This window comes from Rana temporaria, chromosome 3 (assembly GCF_905171775.1).
Source record: "Rana temporaria chromosome 3, aRanTem1.1, whole genome shotgun sequence".
Classification (NCBI taxonomy): Eukaryota; Metazoa; Chordata; class Amphibia; order Anura; family Ranidae; genus Rana; species Rana temporaria.
The window spans coordinates 429,004,954-429,017,700 of NC_053491.1; the positions used below are offsets into that span (position 1 = coordinate 429,004,954).

A 12,747-nucleotide genomic window follows, 5' to 3' on the forward strand; every position below is an offset into this window, starting at 1 on the left:
GTAGGAGAGTGCAGTAAGGACCTCAGCAGGTGAGGGTGGAGTACGAAGGACCGCAGCGAAAGGAAAGAAAAAAAAGGGTCTCAGCAGAAGGGAAGTGCAAGAAGAACCTCCAAAGGAAGAGGAGAGAGCAGATAGTACCCTGGTAGAGGGATATCACAGAGAGGACTCTAGCAGGAGGAGGATCAGGCAAGAAAGACCTCTGCAGAAGGAGGAGAGTGCAGGTAGGACCTCCACAGGAGGAGGAGGAGAGAGAGAAGGGAGGACCTCCACAGGAGAAGGAGGAGAGAGAAGGGAGGACTTCCACAGAAGGAAAGAGAGCAGGGAGGACCTGAACAGGAGGAGAAGAGAGAAGGGAGGACCTCAACAGGAAGAGGAGAAAGAAGGGAGGACCTCCACAGGAAGAGGAGAGAGAAGGGAGGACCTCAACAGGAGGAAAGCACAGAGAGGACCTCGGGAGGAGAGGGCAGAAGAGACCTTCACAGAAGTGAAGAGAACCCGAAGGACCCTCAGCAGGAGAACGAGAGCAGGGAGGACCTCAGCAGGAGGAGGGGGATATGAGGACCTCAGCAGGAGGAAAGCTCAGAGCGGGCCTCAAGAGGAGAAGAGGAAAGTGCAGGAAAGACCTCAGCAAGAGGAGGCGAGAGCAGAGAGGACCGTAGCAAAAGGATTAAAGAGCAGGGAGGACCTCATCAGAAGGAGAGCGCAGAGAGGGCCTCAGCAGGAGGAGGAGAGTGCAGAAATGGCCTTGACAGGAGAGGAGAGGAAAGAAGAGAAGAGGAAGGACCTCGGCAGGAGAAAGAGAGAGGAGGGAGGACCTCAGCAGGAGGATAGCTCAGAGTGGGCCTCGGCAGGAGAGGAGGTAAGTACAGGAAAGACCTCAGCAAGAGTAGGAGAGAGCAAGAAAAACCTCAGCAGGAGGAGCACAGAGGGGGCCTTCCCATAGGAAAAGAACTGAGCTGCAGTATACATGTGTAGTACAAAGCAGCTGTTTTCAGGAAAAAGGCTGGGCGGCTCCAAGCAGGGCTGCAATGAAAATTGCTTGACTAGGTGAATGTAAGTATTTGACACAGTGGGCAGTTCTTGTGGGGTAAGGGATGTAAAGTTGTCCTTTAACAGAATTCATTTTCTGTAATATTGGAGAAACAGAAGTAGCACATAACCTTGGTTGTTAGACACTACCTATGAACAGCATAATTAAATAATATAATATCTTTGGCTAGGAATTCAGAAGGGATACCATAGATCCAGATCGTAAGACTAAATATGCTGGTCAATAATATCAAGCGTACATTGTGACACTGTCCATCATTACAATACAAGCAGATTAGGGGTTTTCTTCTGTCACACTTTGGCGGATCGGAGCGGGTCGGATGTCAGCCGGGCATGTCACCGCTGACATCCGTGGCTCCATAGAGGAGCACGGAGCGCCCATTCAGGTCCGCCTAAAGAACTGGCAGGCGGACCAGAACGGTCCTCCCGTGTGAAAGGGCCCTTATGCTGCGTACACACGACCGTTTTTCACGATGTGAAAATTTACATTTTTTTTATGTCATTAAAAACGATTGTGTGGGCTCCAGAGCATTTTTCGCGACGTGAAAAATGGGCATTAAAAATTTAGAACATGCTCAAAATTTTCGTGTCGTTTTTCACGTTGTAAAAAATGGTCGTGTGTAGGCTTTAACGACGTAAAAAAACATGTATGCTCAGAAGCAAGTTATGAGAAGAGAACGCTTGTTCTGGTAAAACTAGTGTTCGTAATGGAGATAGCACATTCGTCACGCTGTAACAGACTGAAAAGCACGAAGACTGAAAAGCACAAAATCAGCAAAAGCAGCCCCAAGGGTGGCGCCATCCGAATGGAACTTCCCCTTTATAGTGCCGTCGTACGTGTTGTAGGTCACCGCGCTTTGGTAGAGCATTTCTTTTTTCACAATTGTGTGTAGGCAAGGCAGGCTTAACAGTAATCGGGTTGAAAAAAACTTTGTTTTTTTCTAGACCATTAAAAATGGTCGTGTGTACGCGACATTACACTTTCAAAATGGTCCAGTTAGGATAACCATTCACATATACTTGACTCTCAGTTCCTCAGGAAAGCTTGCCAGCACACGCTCCTCCACATCCAGCCCCCCCTTCTTCATTTGTAAGCAGTTGCAGATCTCCTTTGGTAAGGTTGTTAGATTGTTACCTGTAATATCCAAGCTAGACAGCAAAGGCAGCTGTCCAATCTCAGAGGGTATACTGGACAGTTTATTAGAACCTGCGTAGAGAGACCTGAGCCTAGAGCAGCGGAACAACTCGTGTGGCAGGTAAGAGATTTGATTAGCTGTAACTACCAGCGTCTCTAGACGTGTGAGGTGAACAACTTCTGGAGGGATAACTCTGATAAGGTTATAGCCAACATCTAAATATCTCAACTTAACCATGTTAAAGAGGGAGATTGGCAAGTTATCAAGCTTATTATGCGAAATGGAAAGTTCCTCCAAATTACGCAAAAGTTCAATAGATGGTGGAAGTCGAAATATGGCATTTCGGCACAATCTCAATATGGTCAGACTTCGAAGGCGTTGAAGGGTACCAAGTTCATCAACATTCTGGATGAGGTTGGATGTCATATCTATACATTGCAAACTTGTTAAGCCAGTAACTGCACTGGGGATTTTTGAGATCTTACAATGAATGAGCTTGAGTTCCACCAAGTGGTTCATCTTTCTTAGTTGGCCTAATGAGCCAAGCTCAGTGTCTCCGTTCTGTATGATTAGCTTAGACAGCTGGCAAGCCACATCCATTACAGCTGACGGTATGTGGGATAAGTTGCTTGTCAAAGAAAGAGATCGAAGACCACGAAGTCCATGCAAGGACTGCAGACAAATGGTTTTATTGCTGGAACAGTTGAGGTTGCCAGATAGGTACAGTTCCTGTAAGTTCTTTAAAGAGTACATCCAAGATGGGAGCTCCTCCAAGTCTGTGAATCTGACATTAAGGGTTTTCACACTCTGTTGAAGAAAACTAAGTGCATCAGGGTCCATTTTGACAGAACAATGGCTGATGTGAAGCTCGGAGAGAGACTTCAGCTGGGACACTGCTCCTAGAAGCCTTGCAGAGATTAGTTCCAGCTTAAGAACTTCAACCTCATTTAGTTCATAAACAGATTTTGGTATTGCAGGTAACATTGAAAGTTGCAGTTCATACCGTCCTTTGGCATCCTTGAATATTTTATCTTTCAACTTGTCCTTTGACCATTCGGAGTTTAGTGCAAGCTCTTTGAGCCGTCCTTCACTCACAGCTGAAAGAAATACTGAAAATCTTTTGGCGAACAATGAGTCGTAGTGGTCTACCATGTGCAGCATGAAGGCAAAGTCATTCTTGACATCAGGAATATCTCCGAAACCAGTCCCATCACTGTGTTTTTGAAAAGAGTACGTCTTGAGTGAACTTCTGAATAGCCAAACTAAAGCATACAAAGACAAAAATGCATATAGGCAGAGAAATAGAACATAAGTCAACAGAATTTTTTCCAGTATGAACGCCAAGTTGTGTGTGCAGGTGAACGTAGAATATCCCATGAGATTCTGTATTCCAGGTTTACAGGTATGCTGGAAACTGAATGATCCCATCAAGCTAAGTGCATACCCAAGCACTAATAGCACTGCCATCACTTTAAACACAGTCTGCGCTACGTAAACTTTGTAGACGGCATTCGAGTTTTCAGCATGGCAACGGAAGTGGCGTATCTTCTCAAACAAAGCTTTAGCCTGTTCTTCCTCTTTTTTATCCAATATTGTGGAGACTGGGGCATGAATGGCAGGAAATCTAACCTCTCTGAGCAATGGTGTTTTAGGCGAATAGTCCATAGAGCGTGTGCTGCTGGATTTTATACGGTTCATCTCTGGTGGAGGTTGGTCGCTAGTTTCCTCAAGTGCTTTAGTAGTCCATGGAGATTCAAAGCATTTGGCCAAAATGGAAAGAAAGTGCTCAACTTTAGAAGAGGTTTTTGGGTACTTAAACCAAAAATTACTGCCGACAAGTAAAACCAAAGTGTTGATAAGTGCCATATAAGGGAAATATTTGGACTGCCAAGGTACCACCTTGTGGTAACAAACAACACTTACATACGTGTACTGCTGATAGTCCAAGTTGGTCAAATGGCCAATCTGTCTTGGAGATATTGAAGGCGTAATCCTTGCTTCATTGAACTCACTTACTAAATACTTGTCAGGCTCTTTTGTCTTTGGCATGCACACAACCTTATCCGTTATTATAAGGAGAGTGGCAGAAAAGAAGGACGCCATAAGCATAAGAACAAGAAGATAATCCATCAGAACGTCCCACCATGGTTTTAGGGCCTTGAAATGGGCCTGGGATTCGGACAAGCTGGTGGCCTCGTTCACAGTTATCATTCCTGAAATTAAATACAAATGATTTATCATGGAGAAACGAAAAAAAAAAACCCTAACAATTTGGTTACAATGTGGTTTGTAATTGCCCAGAGAGATCTTAGATGGACCAAAAACTGAGTTTGGTCCAGTGGATAGGGAAAGTGCAGCTGAGATGGATACTAGCAAATTTCCAAGGGAACAGTAACAAATGGGGAAAGTTCTCTAACCATTTTCATTCCTATTTTTTATTTTATTTTTAATAGAGGCCATCTAATAGGCTCAAGGTGTTGTACCCACAGTGAGAATAGGCAAACATCAACTTTAGTTCGTGAGTAGACAGAAGAGCCTTCTCACAGGTTTTCAATGCTAATCATAACTGCTTTCCCAAACAGATGTTTCTTACACAGCTAGATATCTAAAACTCAAATGAAAACAGATACAACTAACACATCCATCCATCTCTTTCCGCTCTTAAAGTGTAACGAAACCCAGGACCCTGCATTCACTATATCTGGTCTCCCACAGAACATGGAAATGCAATTATTTTAGTAAATATAAACCGCTAAATACCTTTTCCCATCAGCAGTATATAGCAGTCTTGTGACTTCTTTTAGTGTCTGGACGAGCACTGGTTAACGCTTGTGGGAAGAGTTTTCATTCTCCTCTGACTGTCCTTTGAGGCTGCATGACCCCTGACCCTCTGTCTAGAGAGTGATGATTGACCCCATGTTGATCACATGCACCCTCCCGCCCCAAAAAAACTCTAGCAATTCACACCACTCTAAGCATGTGCAGAGTGCCCCCAAGCCTCTGTAATGTCGGCAGATGGACTGGGGACAGTAAAACAAGGGGAGAATCAGAGAAGACAGGATTAAACAGCTTTTTTGCACAGTGGGGAGGAATAACCCCTTAGGTTCCACAGTGAGTATAACAAGCATGCTTTACTGCATATACAGACTTTACTGTTGTGGGTTTAGTAACACTTTAATAACTCTCTACAGACTTTTAATTAGACAGAGATGATCTGAAACCTCTCCGTACTCTCTTTCTAGAAAAACTCAGTATGTTGAATGACACTATCCTACAGTATATACCTCTGGAGAAGGGTACTAGGTTAAATTCAAATTTTTGCCTGGAGTAGCAGTGAAAATTACTTTTTCCTGGCACCCTAAAAAGGTGCAGTCTGGGGAGTGCCCTAGAGCCGTGGTCATCAACCCTGGGCCCACTAACAGGCCAGGTTTGCAAGATAACTGAAATACATCACAGGTGATATCATTTGCTGCTCAGTGATTGCAGTATTCCAGTCTGCATCTCCCCAAGGTAATACATAAAACCTGGCCTGTTAATGGGCGCTGAGGACAGGGTTGATGACCACTGCCCTAGAGCAAGGGTAGTTTATTTTTTAAGCTCCATGAATTGTAACATTTGTTTGTACAATACTTAGTTGCAAAATGTTCTTCCAGCTCTTCCTTAGTACCACTTACTTTGCCAGCTTTTTTTTTGCCCTGTCCTAACTTTGAGACGCATTGCTGCCATCAATATCAAAGTTACCTTATTTTTTTTCTTAAAGTGGAGGTTCCCCATAAAATAAACTTTTAACATTACATTTCCCACATTAATGACAATTAGAATCGGCTGGTTTTATTAAAAAAAAACATCCGTACGTACCGTTTGCTAATTGATGGACAGGCATCCGACCGACGCATACATCGTGTCACGAGATGCAGAAAAAAGCCGAACGTCGGTGCGACTCTATACGGCGCATGCGCACCGACGTTCGGCTTCTTTCGGCATCTCGTGACGCGATGTATGCGTCGGTCGGATGCCTGTCCATCAATTAGGAACGCCCATCCCCACCATCGTACCCGGAAGTGGCGGTGAGAACGCATATAGCAAACGGTACTTACGGAAGTTTTTTTTTAATAAAACCAGCCGATTCTAATTGTCATTAATGTGGGAAATGCAATGTTAAAAGTTTATTTTTAGGGGAACCACCTCTTTAAAATGGTACATTTTCTCAGTTGAAACATTTCATATGTTTTCTATTTTCTTTTGTGAATAAAATATTGTTTTATGAGATTTGCAAATCATTGCATTCTGTTTTTATGTAGATTTTGCATCCAACTTTTCTGAAATTTGGGATGTAATTAAGAACACCAGAGAAAAAACTTCAATAAAACAAAGCAAAGAAATTCCAAATACACGTAAGTCTCCCCTACATCCGAGTCCCTATCAAAGTCAACCTTACATCAAGCCCCCCCCTTATATCAGAGTTGCCCCTATATAATAGACCCCATCAGAGTCTGAAAATCTTACACTGGGCTCTATTTATTTTTTTTAAAGGGTAACACTGGGCTCTATTTGGCCCTGGGGCCGTAGTTTTCAGAACCCTGTTATAGATTAAAGTGGATGTGGATTTTTTTTTTGATGTCAAAATGTAAAGTATAAGATTCCCTATCATCTGTGCCCAGTCTTGCCACACAGAGTTAATTCAAGCCTGAGCAATCCTCTTTTAATGTTCAGTGAAAATTAACAGAATTCCAGATAAAAACTTGCCAAATTATAAAGTCTGTTTCTCTGTTCTTGCTTTGTGTTACAGCTTATTTACATATCTAGAGCTTGGACATGTTTATCATATGTTATGTTATGTTTATCATAATATGAGGTGATCCAAAGTTCATTGTATATTCCCAGGATATGTAAATAACCTGTAACACAAAGCAAGAACAGAGAAACAGACTTTATAATTTGGCAAGTTTTTATCTGGAATTCTGTTAATTTTCACTGAACATTAAAAGAGGATTGCTCAGCGCTGGATTAACTCTGTGTGGCAAGACTGGGCACAGATGATAGGAAATCTTATACTCTACATTGTGACATCAAAAAAACAAAAACATTTTTTTGGGTTTACATCCACTTTAATCCGCTTGTATGCATAGAAGATATTCATAATATTGGTTGGTGCAGCATATTTAGCAGCCAGCAGGTGGCAGAGTCCTAAATGACAAACCCAGATAAGTAGCACCAATACATTCCAATGCCCCTCCTATCCCACCCAGATTAAGTCTTACCCTATTCTTTGTTTCTTCATGTAATGGTGTAGCCTGTATCATATAATTATAAAGTGTGTTGTTTTTAAAATTTTCTAGCGATGAGTGGTGTCAGTTTTTTTTCCCTATGCTCACGTTTGCTCAGCACACATGGTCGCCCTCTATTTTCGTTAAACTGTGATAAAGTCAGCATTCCCTATCATAGATGTCATTGCACGACTCTTGCCGTCTTGCTTACCTTGATCGCGTACTGCTGAACTGACAATCCTTACCTCTTCGGGCGAGCATTTTTAAAACCAGGAAGGAACAGCAGATGTTGATCTTTCTCAATCCAAGGCAAGTCTCAGCGTGAATCTTTTGCAATCTCTGCAGAGCAGTTGAAAGGATGTGTGGCCCCTTCACCTCGTTCCCCACGGCTAATATTTCTTAAAATATAAGGCACAATTTTTTTAGTCTGGAAACACTACTGGAAAACTTTCCTTACTGCGACTAAGAAAGTGTCTTGGCCTCACCCCGGGAAGGTCTTTAGTTTACTCCCACGTCAGCCATATGTAGCCTAACAACTCGTACAAGACAATTAAAGGCTTATTGTGTATTATGCAGAACTCCACCTCAAATATTCTTTTTAACCTTTGGAAAGAGTGGGAAGAGTTTGATACCCAGTCGACTCTTTAGTGATGTCCATGTCCTGGATAAGGAAATGTTCCCCTTCTTTAGATCAACTATGGTAACTGGTGCTTCAAACTTTAAGTAAAGCGTTCATGTTTCCCCTCTTTATGTAGGTTTATGTAGAGTCCACTATGGATACAAGCAGGGCTTTTTTTCGCAGAAAATAGGTACAGGAACTCAATGATGACCCCGACCCCCCCCCCCCGTCCCTTACACACACCCTCCAAACTGCATCAAATAGTGGGTGTGGTCAAATTTCACTAACAGGGGGAGGGTCTAAACAGAGTCATTAAATACCACAAGGGCATTATGTACAGAGTGCAGAGTTTAGGGAGGGACACACACACAGACTGCAGAGTTCAGGGTGTGCCTCATAAATAGTGCAGAGTTCAGGGATGCGCTGCATACAGAGTGCAGAGTTTAGCGGTAAGCTACTGGCCGAGTGCGCCTAAACAGGAAAACGAGGAACCTAATTTCTTAAACCATAAGCTTGAACAATTACTTGTCAAATCCATCTGGCACAATGAACAAAACATCTGTTTTACGTATCTTAGCCGTAAGATAGCCGTAGCCTGCAGATAAACTTTTACTGCTCTTACTACATCTAGAGAGTGCAATAACTTTTCCACCGCTGTTCGCGGTCTCATGAAAGACCTACAAGGTGGCAGGAACAAAGCCAGGAACTGCTTCAGGGATATAGCAATACTGAATACACAAGGACTGGATAGACAAAAATGCAATTTTTGTAGCGGGTAATACAACTCCCTTATTATGTGTGTTATACCTGTGTATTTAGCCGTTTGCCAGGAGTTCAACTAACCCTGTCAGATTCCAGTTGTTGGTCCCTACAATAAAAGAACATAGATACCTCTTGGACAGCCTATGGGGCAGATCCACAAAGGTCTGCCCCGGCGCAGCGTATCTGAGATACACTACGCCGCCGTAACTTACTTCAGTTTGGTTCGAATCCATAAAGAATTTGCGCCGTAAGTTACGGCGGCGTAGTCTATCTCTCGCGGCGTAACGGCGCGTAATTCAAATTGGCGAGTAGGGGGCGTGTTTCATTTAAATGAAGCGCGCCCCCGCACCGAACGAACTGCGCATGCTCCGTTCCTAAATTTCCCGCCGTGCATTGCGCTAAATTACGTCGCAAGGACGTCATTTTTTTGACGTGGACGTAAATTACTTCCAGCCCGATTCACGGACGACTTACGCAAACGAAATTTAATTTTTCAAATTATACGCGGGAACGACGGCCATACTTAACATTGCGTACGCCACCAAATAGCAGCTTTAACTATACGCCGAAAAAAGCCGACTAGAGATGACGTAAAAAAATGCGACGGCCGCTCGTATGTTCGTGGATCGTCAGAAATAGCTAATTTGGATACTCAACGCGGAAAACGACGGGAACGCCACCCAGCGGACGCCGAAGAATTGCATCTAAGATCCGAAGGCGTACGAAGACGTACGCCTGTCGGATCTAACCCAGATGCCGTCGTATCTTGTTTTGAGGATTCAAAACAAAGATACGACGCGGGAAATTTGAAAGTACGCCGGCGTATCACTAGATACGCCGGCGTACTCTCTTTGTGGATCTGCTCCTATGTCTTCATATTCCCTCCATTCCAGCAATGTATTCAGCTCTTTGGCAATTGACACACACGGGAAAGCCAGATGACTGTGTCCCCTTTTCACTTCCCAAATCTTTTGTTACTACAGGACTTTGCAATGAGGATGAGAGAAAATTCTGGACAGGATTAAGCCCTGTTTGATAGTTCTTCTGTCCGTTCTGCTGTGGCATGTATTTTTGATCCTATTTTTTACGAATAGAGGCAAATTTTTGGAGCGCGGCTGTCCAGAATTTTCTCTCATCCTCATTGCTATACGCATTGCCAGCACCTGCGGCTTCTAATCCGGAGGAGAGGTTCATTTCAATCTGATCTACCTTGAGTGGTGATATCCCTTTCCCTACAGGACTTTGCAGTATGATGGTGGCGAGGTGGCACAGAAAGCTGCAGAAGTGCAGTTCAGCAAGGGGGCACCCCCGTTCTTACCCCCACATTCCTATTTATGAAGTCTTGAGGCTGGTCAGTGTGACTCCACAGGGCCCTCGTCTCCAGGCAGGGTAGTCCTTACTGAGGCAGGTACATACCTCCCAGCTTTCTGAAATGGTAAAGAGGGAAACCTTTTAGCACACAGTATGTAGGCAATGGAAATTTAGATCTTCTCTGAAACTTTCAGAACATATGATTTTGATTGTGAGCAGCAAACCTAAAATCAGATCTCTCGGGTAAAGCAAACTATGTACACACAATCCATATAAACTATATAGGACACAAATAAGTCATATTTCTCATCTAAACATAATGATAAATGGTCCCCAGATATTTCTGGCGTTCCTCCCAAACTTACATCCAAGGAAAAATTAATATGTGTAACCAAGGAAACACGTCTGCCAGTTCTATTGCCATAAATCACATCCAGTTCTTCAGTCATCTTCGTCCTAACATTTCCTCAATATGCTCTTCTAGTTTGGAAGGTTTCCTATCAAGAAAATATCTTGTTCCTGTAGCAACTAAACAGTTTTTATCTGCATTAATGCCGAGTTGATTGGGTTCTATGATCAACAATATTTTCCTGTTGGTTTGGTTCTCATACATGTGGTCACCACCAGGGTGGTATTTTACTGGACTTGTTGTTAAAGGAGAAGTCAAGCCTGAGCTTTTTAGTCTGGGCTTCTCCTATGGGTCACAGGAGTGCAATTCGTTTTGAAGTCTGAAGTCCGTTTTCTGCTGACGTCACTGCCATCAGTTGGGGCAGCACGTCGTCAAGACTTTTAGGTCGGGATCCACCAGCTGCCCTGACTGATGGCAGTCTCAGCGAGCCGCTGAGATGGCCGCTCCCTGCTCCTCCACAGCTCAGCGCTCCAATGAGCGATGAGAAGTAGAGCAGAAGCGATGCTGACTTATAGTCAGCATCACTCTGCTCAGGGAGGAATGAGAGCCGAGTTATCGGCGGTGTTCGGTGGCTCGGTTCTCAGTAAAGAGATGCCCGGGGGACAGATGCAGCATCAGTCTGATGCGCCATCCACCGATTTAGTAAAAAAAAAAAAAAACATACTGCTCTTTCAATTTTATTATAGAAAAGAGGTCGTAAGGCCCTAATTTTTGTCCCAAAAAAGGTGACAACCCTACTCAGGGTGTCCACCATTAATGTAGTCACATGGCAGTCATGCGCCTCAAAAATTTTAACTTACTATGGTCCCATGCATGCGTGTTTTCCCAGCTCTTCTGAAGGTATTTCTCCTGGCAAGAGAAAAGCAGTATACAAAAAAATGCTCTTAAAGCCGTGTTTTAACATTCATTCATTTTGTTGGCCAGACTATTCATTGACATAATTGAATGTTCAAGCGCTAAAAGCACCTAGCGTTTAGGTGTATCAGTTTTTTTTTTTTTGCTGAAACGCTCCTCTCCTGAATGCACAAGTGATGGGGTTTTCTCTGCCTCTGAGCCCTGGTTCCCGCCCCAGTGTGAAAGGGGCCATTGACTGAACGCTCCTGTTTCTAAATGCCAGCAAACACCTACACTATATTACCAAAAAGTATTGGGACACCTGAGTCTGAGCCTGGGCTCTAATGTATGTATGTTCTTATATCATGAGTGCCACCTAATAATCATATTGCATTTTTTTCCCTAATTGAATTATTTATGGAATAGAAAATTTGGCATGGCCACTGGGTAAAGCTGATGATTAGGGATGAGCTCCGGTGTGTTCACACAGTCCACGTGCAGAGCCTGCCAGGAAGTCTGCATGGCGCTGCGCTAACCACAGGCAGTGAGACATTTCCCGATCTCTGCAGCCGAGAATCGGGACAATGTCTCCCTGCCTGTGAATAGCGCAGCGCCATGCAGACTTCCTGGCGGGCTCTGAACGTGGACTGTGCGAACACGCCAGAGCCAGAGCTCATCCCTACTGATGATATAGGGCAGGGGTCTCCAAACCAAAGAGCCAGTTTACTGTCCTTCAGACTTTAGGAGGGCCGGACTGTGGCCATTGGGAGTAGAAAAGATTATGATATGAGTGGAAAAAACAATGTCCCATCATTGGTAACCGTGGAAGGCATTTTGCCTCCTCATTGGTTTCATTGAGAGGAATTGGGTCTCATCATTGGTGTCATTGGGCCCATCATTGGTGTCATTGGGAGGAATTGTGTCCCATTGTTGGTGTCATTGGGAGGAATTGTGCTCCTTTATTGGCGTCATTTGGAGGAATGGTGCGCCTTCATTGGTGTCAGTGGGAGGGAAGTATGCCTCATTGTTGGTATCAGTGGATAAAATAGTGCCCCAAGGGCAGGATAAAAGCAAAGGGCCACTGTTTGGAGACCTTTGAGGCAGGCGCTACAACATATTAGAAAAAAAGCATCTCCATTCTAAATTGTGCGAATGTTTGTAACATCTGCACAACAAACCACTTTATACATAAACCCCAAAGTGCATGGGCACCTTTAGATTTACCAATACCATGCAGTGAGAAGTGTGTTGATAAATCTAATGCCGCGTACACACGATCATTTTTCGGCATGAAAAAAAACGAAGTTTTTCGGCATGTAGAAAAAAATATGTTTTTCCAACTTCATCATTAAAACGATG

The 12,747-nt window shown here is 43.7% G+C and overlaps 1 protein-coding gene across 2 annotated transcripts; it reads right to left on the reverse strand.

Annotated features, from left to right (window-relative positions):
- Positions 1 to 1,971: 1,971 nt before the first annotated feature.
- On the reverse strand, positions 1,972 to 10,254 carry LOC120933224 (volume-regulated anion channel subunit LRRC8D-like). Of its 2 annotated transcripts, XM_040346311.1 has the most exons (3): positions 10,153 to 10,254; positions 7,699 to 7,851; positions 1,972 to 4,399 (listed from the first exon to the last, which is right to left on the reverse strand). In XM_040346311.1, exons 2-3 carry the CDS (start codon positions 7,712 to 7,714, stop codon positions 2,061 to 2,063), a joined length of 2,355 nt encoding a protein of 784 aa, XP_040202245.1. In that variant the 5' UTR covers positions 7,715 to 7,851; positions 10,153 to 10,254; the 3' UTR covers positions 1,972 to 2,060. The 2 variants fall into 2 exon arrangements, with proteins under 2 accessions (XP_040202245.1, XP_040202246.1); XM_040346312.1 differs by lacking the exon at positions 10,153 to 10,254 and having other exon boundaries at positions 7,665 to 8,170.
- Positions 10,255 to 12,747: the final 2,493 nt, after the last annotated feature.